The sequence below is a fragment of the Lagenorhynchus albirostris genome, chromosome 9 (genome assembly GCF_949774975.1).
Source record: "Lagenorhynchus albirostris chromosome 9, mLagAlb1.1, whole genome shotgun sequence".
Lineage (NCBI taxonomy): Eukaryota > Metazoa > Chordata > Mammalia > Artiodactyla > Delphinidae > Lagenorhynchus > Lagenorhynchus albirostris.
In genome coordinates, this window is record NC_083103.1 from 86,577,887 (window position 1) to 86,602,321 (window position 24,435).

The following is a 24,435-nucleotide window of genomic DNA, read 5'->3' on the forward strand; positions in this document are numbered from 1 at the left end:
TGAGAAGGAAATTCTACCTGTAGTGTTTGAGGTAATGGGTATCCTGATATTTACTTAAAGTAAAAAAATAATTTATAGTAAAAACATGGTAAACTTAGTGGCAAGTTAAATAAGTAATTAACAAAAGGGTTATAAGAAAACTTTAATATTAAATTACATTTCAATACTGGCTATTCTAATATAAACCATTATTGTTAAGGTTGCTTACATTCAATAAATTCTATTATAAGAAAACCAGACACGTTGATATTAAAGAAAATGCAATTCTTTAGTGGCAGAGAACCAAGTTAACATTAGCTAGCCTACCTAGTGATTAATTTATAACTTTGATGCTCCCCAGCAGCTGTAATTTTATAAATGAAGAATATATTTCCCAACCTCATTAATCAAGTCAATATCATGCTTCTTTGTATGCTAATTAGCACCTACTAATAACCTCTCATTTTAACTCCTGAACATTCTAATCTCAATTTTTCATTTGGTTTTTACTACTTTTACTTTCTGTACCTTAATTTGAGTCCACGTCCCAAGTCTCTAACTACAATTTCCTTGACACAGTCACAGGGTCACATCTATCTCCCATAACTCTACCAGTGCTTTGCATAAATAGCAACTGCTCTGTAAATCACTGGAAGAAGGACTGCATCTATGAATGCATACGTATGTAGGTATTAAACTTATTACTTTATGGGAAAAAATCCATAAATTCTTGTAATGCCTAAGAACTAAGGCATAATTGCTCAAAAATAAGGTAGTGGAGAACACTTTCCTACCTGTATACATCACATCAGTAATCTAGAAGACATATTGGTTTCCAGTCTTCCTAATGCTTGAGAATATTCCTGAAACATTAATGCCAATAATCTCCTCTAAAGATAAAACTATTTCTCCAATGGATATATTTTCTATACATTTTGATTCAAAGCCTTTGATATAGCCTATGTCCCCCTAATTCATTATAAACATTCTTAAAACATCAGCTTATACTGAAATGTAATGTGGCCCAGCACATTAAACTAGATTATAAATTATTCAGATGGTTAGGTTCTGGGTTCTAATTTCATGTTTTATACTGTTTGATACTCTAATTTTTACAAAATGGAGGTATTCTCTTAAGGTATTTTAAGAATACATATAAACCGCTAAATAGTAGTGATGTGATTTGATTTTGACCCTACCAACAAAAACATTTTTCATAGTTATAATCAACTACCTTTTAAAGATTTTAATATTTCTTGAAAAAAATGATAGTTTAATCAATGTAAAAGTTCTAAGAAACTAAAATGTGCTATCATGCAGTACATTTGCAAACATTAATTAAAGAATTTAAAAGAAAGTAAACAGATGTTTGATTATGATTTCCTTTTGCATACACTGATTTTGTCTTTTGATAGAAAGTACTTTTAAAACACACAAATTAAGAAGTTGCAAAATTCTACATTTAATCTACATACCAATGATAAACCACCATATTTTAAAGTTAGTGGGGAGGAAAACCATTCACCTGTAACTTAGATTACCAAATTGCTTGAGGAAAACAGGCAAAATAAGCAAAAATAAGGGGAAAAAAACCCCTAACATATCATTTGGGCATAAGCACATGAATCAAATCTAGCAAGAAAGTTAAGTTGATGAGCATAATCAAATGATTCTCAACTTTAAAAAACCTACAGAAATTTCCAAAGTAATTTGTTCAAAGCTGTCACAGCCAGTGAATAGTTAATTGTGTGTATATATTCTGAGATAATCTTCATTGAGTTGTGTTCTGATGAATATAACACCCCTTCATAATGATTTGAAAGAACTTTTTCCCTAACCCCTTAAAACCTATTTCAAAAAACCCTTCAAGTTTCTTCCAGTCACTACATTATTAGAATCATCTGAGAGCAAAAGGATGTTGATAGAACTGTTGTAAGCACACTCTGCAGTAATAGTTTTTCAACTATAAACAAGTATTAATAATTCAAAAGTACATGGATATTAACATTTGGTCATTACATTTTAGTGACACAATGAATCTGGAATCTAAATGTCTGTATCTGATTCCAGAGAAATGCTCTGAAACAGACAATCTAATTCAGAACTATGAAACTGCTTATAAAACTAGGGCACAATAGAGTACAACAACCTGCAATTAGAACTCAGAATCAAATCCATTTGTTCTTGGGTGTCTTTAATTTCTAGTTCTCTTTTTGTGCCACTAAAGAACGCATCCTTAAAAGGTCACGGATAAAACAGAGGTCTTAACTGTCCTCAAAAGAGGTCATTTGGAAAATAAGCAGAAGGAAAAACATTACTACATATAGTGAACATGAGAGCAAAATACATCTACATATTTCCTTTACTCAGAAGGTAGTAATATCATTCCCATGACCACAGATTTTCTTCAGGCTAATTACATTATAGCACTTTCTAGTATACTTTACATAGCAGCATGAATTTTCCTTTGGAGCAAAGTTTAGTTATTATTCCCTTTTGTAACTGCATTCCCAAAGGCACCAGATGTCTTCAAATCAAACTAAACCACCTCAGCAGAGGATTAAAGACTCCATAAATTCCTGACCCAATCTACTCTAGCTTTATCATCCTGCAGTCAATACACAGGAAATTACATTTTCTATTGTAGTCAAGACAGTGTACTTTTCATCTCTCTAGACTTTGACCATTGTACATAATCTCTCTTCTGTCTCTTTAAAAAACACAAGACTAAAAGCACAGGCATCAAAAGAAAAACAGAAAAATTAAACTTCATCAAAATTAAAAACTTGTGCATCAAAAGATACTATCAATAGAATAAAAAGGCAACTCACAGAATGGAAGAATGTTTGCAACTCACGTATCTGATAAGGGACTAACATCCATAACATACAAAGAACTCCTACAATTCAACAAAAAACAATTTAAAAATGGTCAAAACATGAATATACACTTCAGCAAATAAGATACAAATGGTGAATAAGCATATGAAAAGATGTTCAACATCAGAGAGAAATGCATCATAGGGAAATGCAAATCAAAACCAAAATGAGATACCAGTTCACCCACTTGGATGGCTATTATCAAAAACAAACAATAAAGGGACTTCCCTGGTGGTCCAGTGGTTACGACTCAGCCACTGCTGCGGCCTGGGTTCAATCCCTGGTCGGGGAACTAAGATCCCACAAGTGGCACAACCAAAAAACAAACAAACAAACAAACAAGCAAACAAAAAATAAAAATTGTTGGTGAGGATGTGGAGAAATTGGCACCCTTATGCATTGCTGGTGGGAATAATGCAGTTGCTGAGAAAGACAGTATTGACAGTTCCTCAGAAAATTAAACACAGAATTACCATATGATTCAGCAATTCCATTTCTGGGTATGTACTGAAGAACTGAAAGCAGTAACTCGAACAGATACTTGTACACCAATGTACATAATAGCAGCATTGTTCACAATAGTCAAAATGTGGAAATAATCCAAATGGCCATTAACCAATGAATGGATAAAGAAAATGTGGTATATACATACAACTGAATATTATTTAGCCTTAAAAAAAAAAAAACAACTCTGATACGTCCTATAATGTGGCTGAACCTGAAAAACATTATGTTACGTGAAATAAGTTTGACACAAAAGGACAAATATAGGAGTCAGTCCACTTATGTGAGGTACCTAGAATTGTCAAATTCAAAGGCACAGAAATTAGGATAGTGGTCACGAAAGACTGGGAAGAGGGAGGAATGGGGAATTAGTATTTAATGGGTACAGAGAATCTGTTTGGGATGATGAAATGTTCTGGAGATGGATAGTGGTGATGGTTGCACAACAATGTGAATATACTTAATGTCACTGAACACTTGAAAATGGCTAAAATGGTAAATCTTACATATATTTTAACACAATACAGTAATGAAGATTCAACTGAAATCTCCCAACTCCACTGAACTTCACAGTACTTAATACAGATTACTAATTACTATATACTGACTGGTTTGTCAATTGGGTATAAAATGAGTCTTCTATAAAGTTAGAAAAACTTCTAAATTAGGCACTTTATTTTTTGGGATATCTTTAAATACTGATCAGTGTTTAAAATTTGACCTATAAAATGAAAATTAAGCAATTTATCAGAGAACAAGCATACTTGAGAAACTGCTGTGTATTCTTATTCTCTACCAGTTGCTTATTTTCCTCTATTGCTCTTTATGTTGTAGTAGTCTCCTTCATGACACAGTGTATCATTTTATCCAAATCAGCTAAAATTTAAAAGCAAATAATTACATAAATGGAATGATGGCATATAAGACTCAAATGCTAGATCTGAATAACAAAGACTTTTCAGTATAAACAAAAGGAAAGGGAGGGAGAAGGTAGTACTGCTTTAAGAGTCTAAGACATACTTGCATTTCTAGGTCTAAAACAAAGGGAAAACATTTTAATTTAACTTGCAAAAAGTTAAGAACTATCACGCATACATTGTAACACAGCACAAGAAGAATTTGATATAACAAATCCACATTTTATCAAAAGGAATTTTTCCAAGGATTATTACATAAATCTCAGAAATTCTGATCCCATGTTACCAAGATGTACATTTAGCTATATAGACTTATTAAAGATAAACTAAAACCAGTAAACTACTTTTAGGAGCAAACTAACTGACATGCATAATTACCAAAGTGAACCTAAATTTTAAAAATGTTCATTAAATATAAGTGAATAATTAAAACAGAGTAATAAATTACAAGGATGGAAGCAACTGACTAGATATAAGCACAGAGGAATCTGGGCATACAAATAACATGAGTCAACAAAATGTGTTGCCATCTTAAAAGAAATCTAGTATTGTAACAGATTATTGCAAATGATCCAAGAAATAAGATAAATATTTGAAGTTTCACTTTTTAAGATAGTCCAAAACAAAGGGTCACTATCATTCTAATCTTGCTTCTATATCCTAGAATATAGAACATACTTAATAAAAGTGTATTGGCTAAATGACGGTCATTAAATAAGAACCTGGAACCATTAGTAGCTAGGGAACTCAAGCCAAATATAAACCTGAATTTAAAAGATGTGCCATGGGGTAATTAATTATCTTAGTCACAATCATTAACCTTAAAATTCTGTGAGGAATAATGATGGATAGATACTTCAACTCCTAAAGCAGCATATGTAACCTCAAATCAGAAAACTCTTGTTATCACAGTTTAAGAGAGGTTGAAGTATTGAGGCAACAAAGCAAAAAGTCATCATCTTTCCAGAGGGAAAACGGCAGCTCTTAAAATCACTAAAGATAGAGATATTAAGAAATAGGTCCAGGAGGGCAGACAGCAGAAGCAAGAAGAACTACAATCCTGCAGCCTGTGGAACAAAAACCATATTCACAGAAAGATAGACAAGATGAAAAGGCAGAGGGCTATGTACCAGATGAAGGAACAAGATAAAACCCCAGAAAAACAACTAAATGAAGCGGAGATAGGCAACCTTCCAGAAAAATAATTCAAAATAATAATAGTGAAGATGATCCAGGAAGAAGAATGGAGGCAAAGATTGAGAGGATGCAAGAAATATTTAACAAAGACCTAGAAGAATTAAAGAACAAACAGAGGTGAACAACACAAAAACTGAAATGAAAACTACACTAGAAGGAATCAACAGCAGAATAACTGAGGCAGAAGAACAGATAAGTGACCTGGAAGACAGAATGGTGGAATTCACTGCTGTGGAACAGAATAAAGAAAAATGAATGAAAAAAAAAAAATGAAGACAGTCTAAGAGACCTCTGGGACAACATTAAACACAACAACATTCGCATTATAGGGGTCCCAGAAGAAGAGAGAGAAATGACCTGAGAAAATATTTGAAGAGATTACAGTTGAAAACTTCCCTAACATGGGAAATGAAATAACCACCCAAGTTCAGGAAGCAGTGAGTCCCATACAGGATAAACCCAAGGAGAAACATGCTGAGACACATAGTAATCAAACTGTCAAAAATTAAAGACAAAGAAAAATTATTGAAAGCAGCAAGGGAAAAACAACAAATAACATACAAAGGAACTCCCATAAGGTTAACAGCTGATGTCTCACCAGAAACTCTACAAGCCAGAAGGGAGTGGCATGATATACTTAAAGTGATGAAAGGGAAGAACCTACAACCAAGATTACTCTACCCAGGAAGGATCTCATTCAGATTTGATGGAGAAATCTAAAGCTTTACAGACAAGCAAAAGCTAAGAGAATTCAGCACCACCAAACCAGCTCTACAACAAATGCTAAAGGAACTTCTCTAAGTGGGAAACACAAGAGAAGAAAAGGACTTACAAAAACAAACCCAAGGGCTTCCCTGGTGGCGCAGTGGTTGAGAGTCCGCCTGCCGATGCAGGGGACACGGGTTCGTGCCCTGGTCCGGGAAGATCCCACATGCCGCGGAGCGGCTGGGCCCGTGGGCCATGGCCGCTGGGCCTGTGCATCCGGAGCCTGTGCCCCGCGACGGGAGAGGCCACAGCAGTGAGAGGCCCGCATACTGCAAAAAAAAAAACAAACAAAAAAACCCAAAACAATTAAGAAAATGGTCATAGGAACATACATATCGATAATTACCTTAAACGTGAATGGATTAAATGCTCCAACCAAAAGACACAGCCTTACTGAATGGATACAAAAACAAGACCCATATATATACTGTCTACAAGAGACCCAAAACAGACTGAAAGTGAGGGGATGGAAAAAGATATTCCATGCAAATGGAAAGCAAAAGAAAGCTGGAGTAGCGATACTCATATCAGATAAAATAGACTTTAAAATAAAGAATGTTACAAGAGACAAGGAAGGACACTACACAATGATCAAGGGATCAATCCAAGAAGACATAACAATTACAAATATATATGCACCCAACACAGGAGCACCTCAATACAAAGGCAACTGCTAACAGCTCTAAAAGAGGAAATCGACAGTAACATAGTAATAGTGGGGGACTTTAACACCTCACTTACAACAATGGACAGATCATCCAAAATGAAAATAAATAAGGAAACAGAAGCTTTAAATGACACAATAGACAAGACAGATTTAACTGATATTTATAGGACATTCCATCCCAAAACAGATTACACTTTTTCTCAAGTGCGCAAGGAACATTCTCCAAGATCGATCACATCTTGCGTCACAAATCAAGCCTCAGTAAATTTAAGAATTTTGAAATCTTATCAAGCATGTTACTAACTACAACTCTATGAGATTAGAAATCAATTACACGGAAAAAAACGTAAAAAACGTAAAAAACTCAAACACATGGAGGCTAAATAATGTTACTAAATAACCAAGAGATCACAGAAGAAATCAAAGAGGAAATCAAAAAATACCTAGAGACAAATGACAATGAAAACACGACGATCCAAAACCTATAGAATGCAGCAAAAGAGGGAAGTTTATAGCTATACAAGCCTACCTCAAGAAATAAGGAAAATCTCAAATGAACAATCTAACATTACACCTAAAGGAACTAGAGAAAGAACAAACAAAACCCAAAGTTAGCAGAAAGAAAGAAGTCATAAAGATCAGAGCAGAAAAAAATCAAATAGAAACAAAGAAAACAACAGCAAAGATCAATAAAACTAAAAGCTGGTTCTTTGAGAAGATAAACAAAATTGATAAACCCTTAGCCAGACTCATCAAGAAAAAGAGGGAGAGGACTCAAATCAATAAAATTAGAAATGAAAAAGAAGTTACAACAGACACTGCAGAAATACAAAGCATCCTAAGAGACTACCACAAGCAAACTCTATGCCAATAAAATGGACAACCTGGAAGAAATGGACAAATTCGTAGAAACGTATAACCTTACAAGACTGAACCAGGAAGAAACAGAAAATATGAACAGACCAATCACAAGTAATGAAATTGAAACTGTGATTAAAAATCTTCCAACAAACAAAAGTCCAGGACCAGATGGCTTCACAGGTGAATTCTATCAAACATTTAGAGAAGAGCTAACACCCATCCTTCTCAAACTCTTCCAAAAAATTGCAGAGGAGGGAACACTCCCAAACTCGTTCTATGAGGCCACCATCACCCTGATCCCAAAACCAGACAAAGATACTACAAAAAAAGAAAACTACAGACCAATATCACTGATGAATATAGTTGCAAAAATCCTCAACAAAATACTAGCAAGCAGAATCCAACAACACACTAAAAGGATCATATACCATGATCAAGTGGGATTTATCCCAGGTATACAAGGAGTCTTCAATATATGCAAATCAATCAATGTGATACACCATATTAACAAACTGAAGAAGAAAAAACATATGATCATCTCAATAGATGCAGAAAAAGCTTTTGACAAAATTCAACACCCATTTATGATAAAAACTCTCCAGAAAGTGGGCATAGAGGGAACCTACCTCAACATAATAAAGGCCAATACGACAAACCCACAGCAAACATTCTCAATGGTGAAAAACAGAAAGCATTTCCTCTAAGATCAGGAACACGACAAGGATGTCCACTCTCACCACTATTATTCAACATAGTTTTGGAAGTCCTAGCCACAGAAATCAGAGAAGAAAAAGAAATAAAAGGAATACAAATTGGAAAAAAAGAAGTAAAGCTGTCTCTGTTTGCAGATGACATGATACTATACTTAGAGAATCATAAAGATGCCACCAGAAAACTACTAGAGCTAATCAATGAATTTGGTAAAGTTGCAGGATACAAAATTAATGCTCAGAAATCTCTTGCACTCCTATACACTAATGATGAAAAATCTGAAAGAGAAATTAAGGAGATACTCCCATTTACCACTGCAACAAAAAGAATAAAATACCTAGGAATAAACCTACCTAGGGAGACAAAAGACCTGTATGCAGAAAACTATAAGACACTGATGAAAGAAATTAAAGACAATACCAACAGATGGAGAGATATACCATGTTCTTGGACTGGAAGAATCAATATTGTGAAAATGACTATACCACCCAAAGCAATCCCCAGATTCAATGCAATCCCTATAATATTACCAATGGCATTTTTTGCGGAACTAGAACCAAAAATCTTAAAATTTGTACGGAGACACAAAAGACCCCGAATAGCCAAAGCAGTCTTGAGGGAAAAAAACGGAGCTGGAAGAATCAGACTCTCTGACTACAGACTATACTACAAAGCTACAGTAATCAAGACAATATGGTACTGGCACAAAAACAGAAACACAGATCAATGGAACAAGATGGAAAGCCCAGAGATAAACCCACACACCTATGGTCAACTAGTCTATGACAACGGAGGCAAGGATATACAGTGGAGAACAGACAGTCCCTTCAATAAGTGGTGCTGGGAAAACTGGAAAGCTACATGTAAAAGAATGAAATTAGAACACGCCCTAACACCATACACAAAAATAAACTCAAAATGGATTAGAGACCTAAATTAAGACCGGACACTATACAACTCTTAGAGGAAAACATAGGAAGAACACTCTTTGACATAAATCACAGCAAGATCTTTTTTGATCCACCTCCTAGAGTAATGGAAATTAAAAAAAAAACAAATGGGACCTAATAAAACTTCAAAGCTCTTGCACAGCAAAGGAAACCATTAACAAGACGAAAAGACAACCCTCAGAATGGGAGAAAATATTTGCAAATGAATCAACAGACAAAAGATTATCCTCCAAGATATATAAACAGCTCATGCAGCTCAATATTAAAAAAACAAGCAACCCAATCAAAAAATGGGCAGAAGAACTAAATAGACATTTCTCCAAAGAAAAGAAAGAGATGGCCAAGAAGCACATGAAAAGCTGCTCAACATCACTACTTATTAGAGAAATGCAAGTCAAAACTACAATGAGGTATCACCTCACACCAGTTAGAATGGGCATCATCAGAAAATCTACAAACAACAAATGCTGGAGAGGGTGTGGAGAAATGGGAACCCTCTTGCACTGTTGGTGGGAATGTAAATTGATATAGCCACTACGGAGAACAGTATGGAGGTTCCTTAAAAAACTAAAAACAGGATTACTATATGATCCAGCAATCCCACTACTGGGCATATACCCAGAGAAAACCATAATTCAAAAAGACACATGCACCCCAATGTTCACTTCAGCACTCTTTACAATAGCCAGGTCATGGAAGCAACCTAAATGCCCAGCGACAGATAAATGGATAAAGAAGATGTGGCACATATATACAATGGAATATTACTCAGCCATAAAAAGGAACGAAATTGGGTCATTTGTTGAGACGTGGATGGATCTAGAGACTGTAATAAAGAGAGTGAAGTAAGTTAGAAAGAGAAAAACAAATACTGTATATTACCGCATGTATGTGGAACCTAGAAAAATGGTACAGATGAACCAGTTTTCGGGGCAGAAGCTGAGACACAGATATAGAGAACAATTCTATGGACACCAACGGGGGAAAGCCGCAGGGGGGTGGGGATGGTGGTGTGATGAATTGGGCTATTGGGATTGACATGTATACACAGATGTGTATAAAATTGATGACTAATAAGAACCTGCTGTATAAAAAAATAAAATTAAATTTAAAAAAAGATAGGTCCAGTAGGAAAAAGTGGGAATTAAGATTATTTAATTGGAAAAGCCACGGAAGGGAGGGTGATAAGCTTTAATATATGAAACACGATCGTGAGCCAAGTTTTCCTTGCGAACAGTGTAGAATGTGAGGAGTCATACTGCCTTGACATTTTATGAAGTTATCATATCTGCTGAATCACTGTGCTTTTGAAATGTACTAGAATATTGTCATTCTACATGATAAACCACATTAGAATATTTAATAGATTATCTCCTAGTTAAAAAAAGAATGAAGTACAGAATAAGAAAAGCTAAAGTTCTGTTCATTTAGAACAAACTTAAACAAACGAGGACTGTCTACCAGTGTAGTTCCATATTTAAACGTTTCCCCTTATTCTTATTAAATACATCTAAGCTTGGGTTTACTAATCAGTTCACTAAATTAATTCTAAAGGCAGTAATTCCTATACTTCAGTTTTAAGTTTTAGATTTTAAAAGACTATTTTCATTATGCATACATAAAATGGGATACTGTGGGATCTAAAAAATCTTTTATCTTCAATTCTAAAAATATCACCAATCAACAGGTAATAAGAACTGAGACAGAAAGTGATGTGCATTTTTTTTTAATCACAGCACTAACATTGGAACTCTTTCCAATGATAACCAGGAGTGAGTTCCAATACAGTGTAAGATTTAACTTTCTAAGTGCTAATTCTAGTTCTTAAAAAAAGAACTCTAATTAGACATAAAGCAAAATATTATAGTACGGAATTCCCTTTTCTTTTCTAACAGGACCAGAATAAAGAGATCACCACCTGTCTTTGAGAATAGAAATAATAAAGTGACAGTTCAATATTACTGTAAACTGAGAAGACAACTGGCTTTTACTATGCTTAAAACAGATTTATCACTTGTTATTTAAGAAGAATAATCTTTATAATAAAATTTAGTAAGAAGCACTTAGTATACAGTTCTTTAAAGAACATTAGCATTTTAATAGTGAGATTAATCAAGGACAATGAAACTGCTTCTTCCTTAGGAAAACTAAACACTACACAAGAAAAGCAATGACTAGAAATCTTAAATGATTTTCTATTATGAAAAGAGTCAATTTAATTTAATGATTTAACTTTTCTGGAGAATTATCACTATTACTTCCATACCAAAAGAGATATATAATTTGGGGGAACGAGTAAATGTATGAGGATTCTGAATTTTTTCCTATCCACTTGTTTTTAAGATGTAATGATTTATGGATCTAATAGAGATTATAATATTCAGGAAATATACAAGAAATCCATGTTAAATAACAACAGTGAAGCATGAAACATGAGCTTTTGTCACTTTATTGTTAACCAATGAATGTTATCCAAAATTATAGATGTAACTTAATTGTACAACACAAAATTATGCTAATAGTATAAGCCTGCTGGAATTTACCAAATACTCATTATTTTTACATTGCTATATGAACATGTGCTTCTCAAATGCTAATAATAAAAGTTATAATTGGTTTAATGAAAACCCATATTGCAAATAGTTGTTCCTGTTTAGAAAAATTCACACAGCTTTAAAAATGGATTAAATCCATTTTAATTCTAATCTACAAATAGATTATAAACAGCAAATATAACTGGTAATTTTTCAACACTGATATCAAACTGATGTAGGAATGGTAGTGCACACAATTCAAAATGAAGCAAATTAACAAAAATCCAATAAAAATCCAAGTTTTCACCTATTATGGCAATTACTTTAATGCTCTGGAAGAGTGAACACATGCTTTAAACCATGAATAGTAAGGCTTATCATCTGTTCCTCTAATGTGCTGCAAGGAGAAATGTCCTCTTCCACAGTGTTTTGAAGCATGTGCACAACCACCGTACAACAGTCACTTCAAGGTTAACCAGTTATCTTTTGTCCTACTAAATCCAAAAAATATATTAAATGCAACCTTTCCTTTTCATAATGTCTGCCCAGATTAATCCTTTTAAAGTCAGCAAAATCAAAAAAGCACAGAGATATTTTCAGACACAACTTGAATCTATTGTGCATGAAAAATGTCTAACAAAATGGCAATTTCAATAGATAAATGTAAATTTGAATGCATAATACCAAATGGAAAGTAGCTGAACCACACAGAGAAAACAAGGCTTTCCTTATCTCCAAATCTAAATGTTTTATAATAAAGAAAATGTTAGAACCTGTGAATATTGAACATCTTTCAAACTAGAAAGATTTCTTTGTAAAACATAACTGAAATTAATATAACCTATAAAATTATAATTTCTAAAATAGAATTAACTAACCAAATTTAAGTATTTTTAGTTAGATTGAAAAAAATAAGCACAATGATTTAGAAACCAAATATGCTAAAATGATTATGTAATAATTACATCAAGAAATGAAGGTACAAACATTCGTCGTCATATGCTACAAGGGCAATCTCTCTCTCTCTCTCAAACACACACACACACACACACACACACACACACACACACACACACACACACACACACACACACACACACACACTTCCTTAGACATACAACACCCCTCCAGGAAGATAGTATACCAGTGAGCGCTAACAATTTTAATACAAATCAGAGTCCCACAGTTCAGTTCAACAAAAAGGCAGTTAAAATTTAGCACTCTAAGATATTCTGAAGGAAAAGGAGATCTCAAAAATATTCCTTCATGATTGACAGTATCACTATGTATTATAAAACATATAGCTTACACACTTCACTGTGTTTGAACGACCAGTCATCACAGGTATAGTAGTGAGGTAGTATTACTGTCCCCTCCTCGGGACTGCTGTTTTCATATGCTGCCCTTCTAGCAAGGTCCAGGGTTTTATTAATGATGATAATCAATTACCAACAAATGTGCTTTTTCTTTTATTAAACATCTGTTTTTCTAAATCAATCTATGAAAGAATCTTTCAGAGACAACTGTTATTTGCAGTAGTGTTTCATCAGTAAACTTTCCTAGGGAACTACTTACTACCTGCTGTCTATACCTTTGTAAGATCAGTGGGCAAAGAAAACCAAATGATGACAGGAGATGAAACACCAATCAATTCAGCTGTCAAAGATGACCGTAATTAAGTAAGCAAATAACAAATATCCAATAATGTTATTAAATTGGGATTTAAAAAATTAACCACTAGCTGTACACTATACTATTAAACATTCTAACCCTTTTCATGATTCATAGCCATCTTCTACACAATGATGAAAGACTGTCCACCCTGCCACCTATGCTCATTTTAATCACTGCCAATGATCTGTATAGTGGCAGCGCTATGGTTACAGGGCACATCAAGGTATGAGAAGTACACACTGAGGAAACATGAATGAGAGAGAATGTGGAAATACATGCAGGTAAAATATGGAAGAAGAAAAAACAGAGTGCCCTACCTAAACACTCATTAAGTCACCACCATCCTTTAAAATGTACAAAGTGCTTAAATCATACATACACATTTGTCAGACATGATAATTAGTGTTAATCTTCAACAGAAAAAAAAAATGGAAAATGAAAAATGTGAAAAAGGAGGTGATGGAACACTGTTCTCCATTCCTTGGCCCAAAAGAAAAAGAAAACCAAGCATGATATCACACTGCCTTAATGTTGAAAAGCTCCCCTTAAATGTCTTTTAGCTACCACAGTCAAACTGGTTTAAGTGCTTTGGCAAGGTGAGATGCATTCCATCACATCTGCAAAGGCCTGCTTTTCTCTGTTGGTGGTTCAGCTTATGAAGAACATGTATGCAAAATAACAGCTCTCACATTGCTTCAAACTCATCAATACGTTGCTTTGTATTGCCTTGCCGAATCTGTCGCAGAGTCTTGTACTTATCACGGCCTGCTTTAACATTCTCAGCATGAAGAACATCATTTTGTGTTTTCTTGGTTTCATCTCTGGCTTGGGCTAATTCTGAACTTAATGCCTATGTTTAAAAAATAAAAAGTATGACCATTATTAACTTTTTTTTTAGATTTTAAAAACCTATGAAAGAGGTTTAAAGACACAAAATACAAATATAACAGATCTCTGACTTTTTAGTATATTAAAATTTCCACTGCGAAATCTTTTTCTTTAAAGTGTTTACGTTTGTTGTACTTTTAGTAGTGGTGGGGGGTAGTGGTTAGAGAGAAATACCCATGGCCTTTCATTTCTACACTCCGCAACCATGATGAGTTTGTGTATTATTCTAAATTTCCTTGAACTTTCTCATCTAATACTTGAAATGACTTACAAAAGGTTCAATATAGCTGTTATTGAATGTTACTGTAAGTTATAAATTCTATACCATGAGAGAAGTTTTCTCCAAAAGTCTTAATACATTTATTACAACTATCACCCCATTTTATTAATATTTAAAGATTTCATGAATTTAAAAATTAGAGAACTGATTCTATTAAGTTCTCTAATAGGTGTAACATTAAAATTTACTATTTTAATCTAATTATGTACATTTAATATACTGACCTTTTGCCATTACAAAATCTCAACAAAAAAAATCAGATTATGTAATGTCATACAGGTAGTCTATTAAATTATCATTTCTTTTTAATGTATACTGTTTAAAAAAGAAATTTGTTTTTTAAACAGTATTTTATGTTCTACTTTTAACATGGCTCAAGTTATAATTAAATAATAGCTTACTAATTAAGGCTTCATTACACAAGGCTAACAAACATCTGGTGACAGGGACATACAACAGAAAATATGAAATAACGTGACTGTAGGCCAAGTACTTACAAACCAATCACAAGGCCAGCTAGAGGTAAAGGCTTCCAAAAATCAAATGTTTCTTTTTTAATAAGTTTGTCTTAACAAATGGGGAAAATGCAAATTATATTTAAATGTGCATACAACTGCAAATTTTAAATACCTGGAGTTGTTTTTTAACACGCTCATTTTTTTGCATTTCTGTTATACGTTCCTCCTCACTTCTATGGTTCATTACCCCATCATTTGATAATTCAGCACTAGCCTCAGCATTATTCTCATCATGTTCATCATGTTCATTTTCTGTTGGAGGAATGACTGGTGGTGGTGGAGGTGGAGGAGGGGCAGACATCACAGTCTTTAACTCTTCTTTGGTCTTTTCCAAGTCTTCCTGGGCTGCAAAAGCCTGAACATAAAAAATAAGTTTATCAGCAAGTTACTTTGAAAATTGGTAATTAAAAGAATCAAGTTATCCTGGGACTTCCCTGGCGGTCCAGTGGTTAAGACTTCGCCTTCCAATACAGGGGGTGCAGGTTCGATCCCTGGTCAGGGAGCTAAGATCCCACATGCCTCGCGGCCAAAAAGCCAAAACAGAAGCAATACTGTAACAAATTCTATAAAGACTTTAAAAATGGTCCACATCAAAAAAAAAAAAAATCAAGTTATTATCCTTTCTTTCTAATATAAACTATATTTCAGGGTAATGAAAACAGGCCCTATTGATAAAAGCTTATTACATGACAGAATTAAAGACACCACTGTGCAAAACCCTAATAAAATTATTAATTCTGGCAAGGATTATCAACTGTTGCTAAAATTGTTATACAAATGGTTGATGAGAAAACGGATATAAGTATAATGCCAAAGAATTCCACATCGAATAGATTACGTTTTAGCAACGATAAAATATAACCAGACAATGGAGGAAACAGACTGTTATTACTCTAGTCCAACGATCAATTAAAACAACTAATGGTGGGTTAATCAGATATTAAATGTCTTCTGATATAACAGGAAGTATCCAACGTCACCAATTATCTGAGTAATTCTATTGTGCTGGTTTGTCTGGAAAAGTACTGCTTTACACTGTTGTCCTGGTGTAATTATTAACAACACCCCCTTTCACTCTCAAAAGTGTTCTAGTTTGGATGATAAATTATCTGAAAGTCTCACCTATGAGGCATCATAGCCAGAAATTTTTAACTTGAATCCTTCAAACTTTTAGGTTTATCTTCCAGCTTACAAGAAATATTGATGATAAAAAGACAAGCTGAATAACACCATAAGAAAGGAATTAGACAAATACAGGAGGAGGGACAATCTGTGGGTCCTTTTAATAAACCAATATCATAAAAAAAAGAACTGTCCTACTTTAAAAGAGACTTAGAGCAAACAGATGCAATGCAAAGTCCTACTCTGGACACTGGCCTGGCAAATTAGCTATAAAAGACTTTTTGGTTCAATTCTGAATATAGTCTGCCCAGAAATAAACCCACACATATATGGTTAATTAACTTACAACAAAGCAGCCAAGAATATAGGTTGGGGAAAGGACAGTCTCTGCAATAAGTGGTGCTAGGAAAACTAGAGAGCCACATGCAAAAGAATGAAATAGCCAAGATATATATGGAAGCACCCTAAGTGTCCATCAATAGATGAACAGATAAAAAAAAAGTGGTATAAATATTAATATATAGTAAAATACTATTCCACTATAAAAAAGGAATTTTTTTAAAGATTTTTTTTTGATGTGGACCATTTTTAAAGTCTTTATTGAATATGTTACTACAATATTGCTTCTGCTTTTTTATGTTTTAGTTTTCTGGCCCCAAGGCATGCGGGACCTTAGCTCCCCAACCAGGGATTGAATCTGCACCTCCTGCATTGGAAGGCGAAGTCTTAACCACTGGACCACCAGCGAAGTCCCAGGAAATCTTGCCATTTGCAACAACATGGATGGACCTTGAGGGTATCATGCCAAGTGAAATAAGTCAGACAGAGAAAGACAAATTACCATATGATCTCGCTTATATATAGAATCTAAAAATCAACCAACCAACCAACCAAACAAACAAAAAAAACGAGCTTATGGATACAGAGAACAGACTGATGGTTACCAGAGGCATAAATGGAAGAGGAATTGGAGAAGGGAGTTAAAAAGTACAAACTCCCAGCTATAAAATAAATGAGCCATGGGGACATAATGTACAGCATACGGACTACAGTTAATAATACTATATTCTATATTTCAAAGTTGCTAAGAAAGTAAATCTGAAAAGTTTACCTAACAAGAAAAAAATTTCTGTAGCTATATATGGAGATGGATGTTAACTACACTTACTGTGATGATCGCTTCACAATAGATACAGATATTGAATCATCATGCTGTACACCTAAAAATACATTATATGTCAATTATATCTAAATGAAAAAATTTTGAATATAGTCTAATATTAGATGAGATGAAAACTGACTAAAACAGAACAATATGTACAGTATGATCTCACTGTGGACATATAAATGTGTATGTATACACATATGCAAATAGGAAAAGATCCTGGAAGGATATGCACTACAGTGTTAAAATAGTGATCCCAGTTAGCAAGAATGTGATTTTTCTTTTGCATGCATTTTCTAATTTCTACAATTCACAGGATGTGCCTCTGTGATATGTTATTTTTATAAGTTTATGTGTCCCTGACGTTCATAAATCATCCCTAAAAGGGAGCTATACAATTCTAATAAAGAAAGTAGTGTTAACAAAAAAGTTAAGTGTTTTTCTTTTTGTAGAGTTCCATTGACATATACATATATACATAACTCTCAATACCAAAAACTTCCCTATGAAATCCGAAGTGCTACAAAGAAAATTTAAGAGGGAAACAAAACTGCTTTCTATAATAAGTACATTTTGTCGGAGAAAAATCAGAGAACTATATACCTTTGAGTGTAAAAAATTGTTATTATTATAGTTCCATTTAAGAGTTAACATTAAAGTTTGAATTAAATTCTCATTATCTTATATTCCCTACCCCTCCAAATAAAGCCTAATTTTTCACTTTTATGCCATTTCAGACAACAGTGGTTTCATCTACTTAGGAACTCAGAAATCTCAGTATCATCTTCATTGCATTCTTCTAATTCAACTTTACATCCAATCATTTGGTTGCCATGCCCCTTTGAGTCTACCACAAAATGTCCTTCAATAATTCCTGTTCCTCTTTTTTCTCAATGCCACATCCTTAGTGTGAGTCATTAGCTCTTAAGTAATCCTGCCCACTATCCCAATCCATCCTTCATACTGATTACTAAGCTGTTTTTATAAAACCATGCTTGATCATGTTACAATCCTGTTTTGAAATCTTCAGAGCCCAACGTCTACAGATATTTCTCAGCATCTTGCCTTAGCAGGGCATTTATTTAAAGCCTTTCACAACTTAATTCCCTCTCTAACTTTCTAGCCCCAACTCTCAAAATTTCTGAAAACAGACCCTAAGTTTTGCTCACTTACTAGTTGACCTCAAATCTGTCATGTGCTTTTATACTTCTTATGCTCATTCAATTCCCTCGATCTGGAATGACTTCCTCTTCAGTCTCCATCTTTTCTACCCCCAAATTGAATGTATTATTCAAGAGCCGGCTTAAATTTATAAGGGTTTCCCCAACACCTGCCTCATTCCCTCAGAAATTAAATATTTCTTCTGTGTTCCCAAAGTACTTAGCTTATTATCACTAGATTAGTATTTACTACAGTACATACACATTCATACAGAGGTACCTCTCCCCCTCTAAATCATGACAGCAACTTATATTTATCTCTATAATTTCCACATATGGCTGGGTACAAAATAGATGTTCAATAATTTATAGTGATGAACAAATGATTACTTTGTGTTGCCACTCAGTAGCTTCCTCCTCCTTTTTTTTCTTGGCTTCTTCTAGAAGCGCAATCTTGGCAGTGAATTCGGCAAGTTCTGCTGCCTAAAATAAACAAAACAATTACAAATACTAAAAAGTAATGTATTTTCAGTCATTTATATTAAGTCAAAAAAGCTTTAATGTACATGGACTGGTTTTTTTGGTCATGCCGTGCAGCTTCTGAGATCTTACTTCCCTGACCAGGGATTAAACCTGTGCCCCCTGCAGTGGAAGCTCAGAGTCCTAACCACTGGACCGCCAGGGAATTCCCACACGGACTGTGTTATATGTTTTTCATAGACAGTCTTCTGTTTAAAAAAAGGAACTATTTCTTTAAGAGCATAAATATCTTACTTGTACTAGGTATAATGAGCTAATGAGACAAAGTGAAAAAAATTTTATTATTCTATATACACGTAGTTATTCCTGTTTTCATAGCAGGAACCTAGGAGCTATTTTTAAACTTTCATCAATAAACTATCTCTTAGGGGCTTCCCTGGTGGCGCAGTGGTTGAGAGTCCACCTGCCGATGCAGGGGACACAGGCTCGTGCCCCAGTCCGGGAAGATCCCACATGCCGCGGAGCGGCTGGGCCTGTGAGCCATGGCCGCTGAGCCTGCGCGTCCGGAGTCTGTGCTCTGCAACGGGAGAGGCCACAACAGTGAGAGGCCCGCGTACCACGCAAAAAATAAAATAAAATAAAATAAACTATCTGTTAAAGCCTACAGAAGGAAAAAGAATTCTATTTACATAACACTTTATAATTTAAACAGCACTTTCTTAATTCCCCAACAATACTATTAGGTGGTATTATTCCTTTTTTCAAAGGGAGCGATCTGAGGCTCAGAAAGACCCAAAGACACATAGCAAGTAAATGCCTAAACCAATATTTAAATCCCAAATCTTCTAGGTGTCATGCCTACTCCTCATTATTTGCAAGTCCACTAAATACACAAAAAACCCCAATCAATTATGATCTATCTTATAGTTAGCCTACGGTTATCTTACAGGGTTTAGAATATACGTAATTGTCAACTTATCTAAAGCAAAACATGCCAGTGGCTTAAACAAAATCTAAGCAAATCAGAATCTTTTGTTAGCAACAGGCTCCATGTATCTTTTATGGTTTTATTTTTAGGTTTCCTTTTAAAAGAAGAAATAATCATTTTAGGCTTATTTCCACACTTCGTTATTTCCACACTTGTCTCTTTGGTTTGCTTTCCAGAAGGTATAATATACTTAATTTTACAAAGGTGTTTTTTTAAGTTTCCATTATTTGAACTTATTTTATTGGCACTCATTAGCAAACAAAATTTTACTGTTGATTTTGGATCTATTACAACACACTTTTGGTAGTGGCTGCACAATACTGATCATTTATTTACTGTACTAAATACTGCAACCTCCAAATTGTCTATTTTTACACTGGTATTTCATTTGTCATGATGGGTATTCCTCTGAATACAGAAAATGGTCCATGTGGTCTATGGTTTTCATAATTCTTTTGTTATTCTACTTACTGCTTTAAAATACATTTGAATAAAAAGATACAAGTTCCTTGCAGTGAGTGCACACATACCACAGTGAGGGGATTTGAAAACGTAATTAACCAACACCTTTGTGCTCAGAGAATAAACACTCTGAAATTGCGGAACCGATTTCGTCCATGCTTTTGTCTGAATTTTTCTTTTCCCCTAACAGAACCCAGGTTCCCTACCAGCTGCTCCTGATTCTTCATCTGGTCGGCAGCCTGTTTTGCTATAGCAGATTTGGCCTCTTCAGCAGCTTGACGCTCCTTTTCAAGCCTTTCTGCTTCTTCTTTTGCTCGTTTTCGTTCCTGGTCCAGTTCTAGAGCTTTTCGAGTCTGTTCTTCTAGTTCTGTCAAATATATGTATCCCCCCAAAACAATGATTAATTCTAATTTTCTCATTATCAAAAGAAGTCAAAATAGTAGCAAGGAATCTAATCTGTACAGTTTCTTAAAATTAGCACATATGCAAATGAACATTACCTCGTTTTTAACTTGGCAAAAACCTAATAACTTTTAAAACTCTATTACACAATTCAAAAATGCAAAGAAATGAAAATTCTCTGTAATTCAAGTTATGTCATAAAGCTAGAAGCACATCCTTTATTTTATTTTTAAAAAAATACTCTCCATGGGCTTCCCTGGTGGTGCAGTGGTTGAGAGTCCGCCTGCCGATTCAGGGGACACAGGTTTGTGCCCCGATCCAGGAAGATCCCACATGCCGCGGAGCGGCTGGGCCCGTGAGCCATGGCCGCTGAGCCTGCGCGTCCGGAGCCTGTGCTCCGCAATGGGAGAGGCTACAACAGTGAGAAGCCCGCGTATCGCCAAAAAACCGCCAAAACTCTCCAAAAGGGAACCCTCCTACACTGCTGGTGGGACTGTAAGTTGGTACAGCCACTAAGGGGAACAGTATGGAGGTTCCTTAAAAAACTAAAAATAGAACTACTATATGACCCAGCAATCCCACTCCTGGGGATATACCCAAAGAAAACCATAATTCAAAAAGATACATTACCCTAATGTTCACTGCAGCACTATTTACAACAGCCAGGACATGGAAGCAACCTAAGTGTCCACTGACAGATGAATGGTAAAGATGTGATACCTATATACAATGGAATACACAATGGTACCTATATACTCAGCCATAAAAGAGAACAAAATAACACCATTTGCAGCAACTGAGTGAAGTAAGTCAGACAGAGAAAGACAAATATCATATGATATTGCTTATATGTGGAATCTAAAAAAAGGTACAAATGAACTTATTTACAAAACAGAAGCAGAGTCACAGATGTAGAAAACAAACTTATGTTTACCAGGGTATTTGGGGGGGGCGAGGAGAAGGGATAAACTGGGAGATTGGAGCTGACACATACACAATACTATATATTAAATCGATAACTAATAAGAACCTGCTGTATAGCACAGGGACCTCTACTCAATACTCTGTAATGGCCTATATGGGAAAAGAATCTTAAAAAAAAAAGGGGATATATGTGTATGTATAACTGATTTGCTTTGCTGAACACCTGAAACTAATACAACATTGTAAATCAACTATACACCAATGAAAATTTTTTAAAAAACCTCTCTGAAGTTTTGACATAAACAAACTGCCATCTGTTTCAAGTCTATAAAATAACACACTTTAAAACTTAAATAAGTTTTTACTTACCTAAACTAAGTATTAGATAAGTAAACCCAAGACATTAAGACTTAATACTTACTGACTCAAATAGGAATTTTGATGTGAATTATATGAATTACTGAAAATTTTGAGTTATTAGTACATATCCATTCCTCAAGCATGAAGACAAGTAAGTAATATTTGGAGATAAATGAGGTGAATTTTAATCCATAAATGTACAGATCATAAAGTTAATTCTCTTTTCTTATTCTAATGAGTTGAGAAAGGAAAATATTACTAGCACAAAGCCAAAAGATTTGAAATCAATTTGAAAGTACTAATTTTAAGTATTATTCTGACAATCTTTGTTCAATAGCAAGGACATTCGTGACAGAAGACAAGAGAATGTCATCTATTAAGATGGGTGCAATGTCCTACAAAGAATGACTCTCCCTTTCTGTATACTTTAGAAAAAAGGAAAAACTGAAAATCTGTATGTCAAAAGATTTGAAAGCTAACTGTAACGTACAAGTCACCTTACTGTTCTTCATTTTGTTGTTCTTGGTCAGAACTAATTTAAGTAACTGCAGTTAAGACTTGGGAGGTTTTCAGAAGACTGGGAAGAAAAATGACTTTAAACTCTAGATAAAATGTAAAACTTCTACGCGACTATTTGGCTATAAAGATGAAAAGTGTATAATGAAGGATGTTACTGAAGCTAAATTCTAGGATTATTCATTTTAGTATATGTCTTCTAAAACTTGGACATCAGAGCTAGCCCATCTAACTTTTTTAATGATCATTCTTTCCATCTGGCTGACTAATACATAAAATAAAGCTCACAGAGTTCACAGCTGTATCCTCCTTCTAAACAAGCAAGCAAATAATAAGAAAAGTTTACAAATGAAAACGCCTTATTTTCTCTCATAATAAAAATTCTTTCTGTACTATGAGTCAATAAAGAAAAATAAGCCTGGGTTACAAAGTTAAATTCGAAATACTCTTTATTTTCTAACAGTTTTTTTGTACTAAGTATTAATTTGAGGAATAGTAGACGGAGCAATGGTTGTTTTGTGGTATATTAAGAATTACACAAAACTCTAATTTTTTTTAATGTTGAAAATGTACTGAAAGCTTCAAATCTACTCTAGTCTCTAGTCTAGAAAGGAAGGTTTTGAAGTGCCATATATCCCACAATGATCTCTTTCTTTCCTCTCCAGTTAACTATGATTGGCAAACTATGGCTCAGTGACCAAACCCAACCCAATGCCGTATTTTTGTAAATAAAGTTTTACTGGAACACAATCTCATTTGTTTAGGTATTGCACATGACTGCTTTCATGCTGCAATGGGAGAGTTGATAGCTGTAACAGACCATGTAGCCTGCAAAGCCTGAAATATTTACTATCCAGTCTTTTGAGAAAAAGTTTGTGAACCCACAAATTAGAATATTTCAGGAGTTCCCTGGAGGTCCCGTGGTTAGAACTCAGGACTTTCACTGCTGTGGCCTTGGGTTGAATCCCTGGTCAGGGGAACTGAGACGGAACTAAGACCCCTCAAGGTCCGTGGCATGGCCAAAAAATATATATATATTTCTATGAAACAAACATCCCTCCAGACCTTGGATCCAGTTAGAAGCCCTTGAGGAGAAGGATTAGATGAGAAATGTGAATAGTATCAATGTTTTGCCTATCTGGGTCAAAAAAAGCAAGAACCTACAATTTTTGAGGTCTGGCATGTGAGAAGAGAGTACGAAGGAAATCTGGCTTCTTTTAGAATCTCAGCTCTTTCAGGACAAAGGTGAAAGGTTACAAGAATAAATTGTTTCTCTCATTAACAGTACACAGTATATTGATGTAGATGGTTATGGAAGTTAATTAAGTGTAGACCAGGGAAGTTATTCTAAGTTCAAGCTAATAAAATTTGTGAAAGCTTCCCTTTCTCAATCAGGTTTGAACACAAGCATCACTTGATTTTGACAGGTCTAAGACTTGGCAAGCCAAATCAACTCTTACGTCACCCCCAAGGGCAAAGATTGGAAGCTATAAAAATTGTAACAGTATTAGTAAAAAATAATAATAATAAAA

At 34.5% G+C, this 24,435-nt stretch overlaps 1 protein-coding gene across 5 annotated transcripts in view; it reads right to left on the reverse strand.

The window, feature by feature from the left end:
• RDX (radixin) overlaps positions 1-24,435 on the reverse strand; it is a 102,385-nt gene that overhangs the window by 14,874 nt on the left and 63,076 nt on the right. For 2 of the 5 annotated variants that reach the window (XM_060160346.1, XM_060160347.1), the window contains exons 11-15: positions 20,908-21,068; positions 19,162-19,254; positions 15,437-15,679; positions 14,328-14,488; positions 6,309-6,510 (exon numbers count right to left, since the gene is read on the reverse strand). In XM_060160346.1, coding sequence (XP_060016329.1) covers positions 6,309-6,510; positions 14,328-14,488; positions 15,437-15,679; positions 19,162-19,254; positions 20,908-21,068 — 860 coding nt within the window. Of the gene's footprint in view, positions 1-6,308; positions 6,511-11,863; positions 14,489-15,436; positions 15,680-19,161; positions 19,255-20,907; positions 21,069-24,435 lie in introns of those variants that run through there. The other 3 variants (XM_060160349.1, XM_060160350.1, XM_060160351.1) reach the window with 2 other exon arrangements.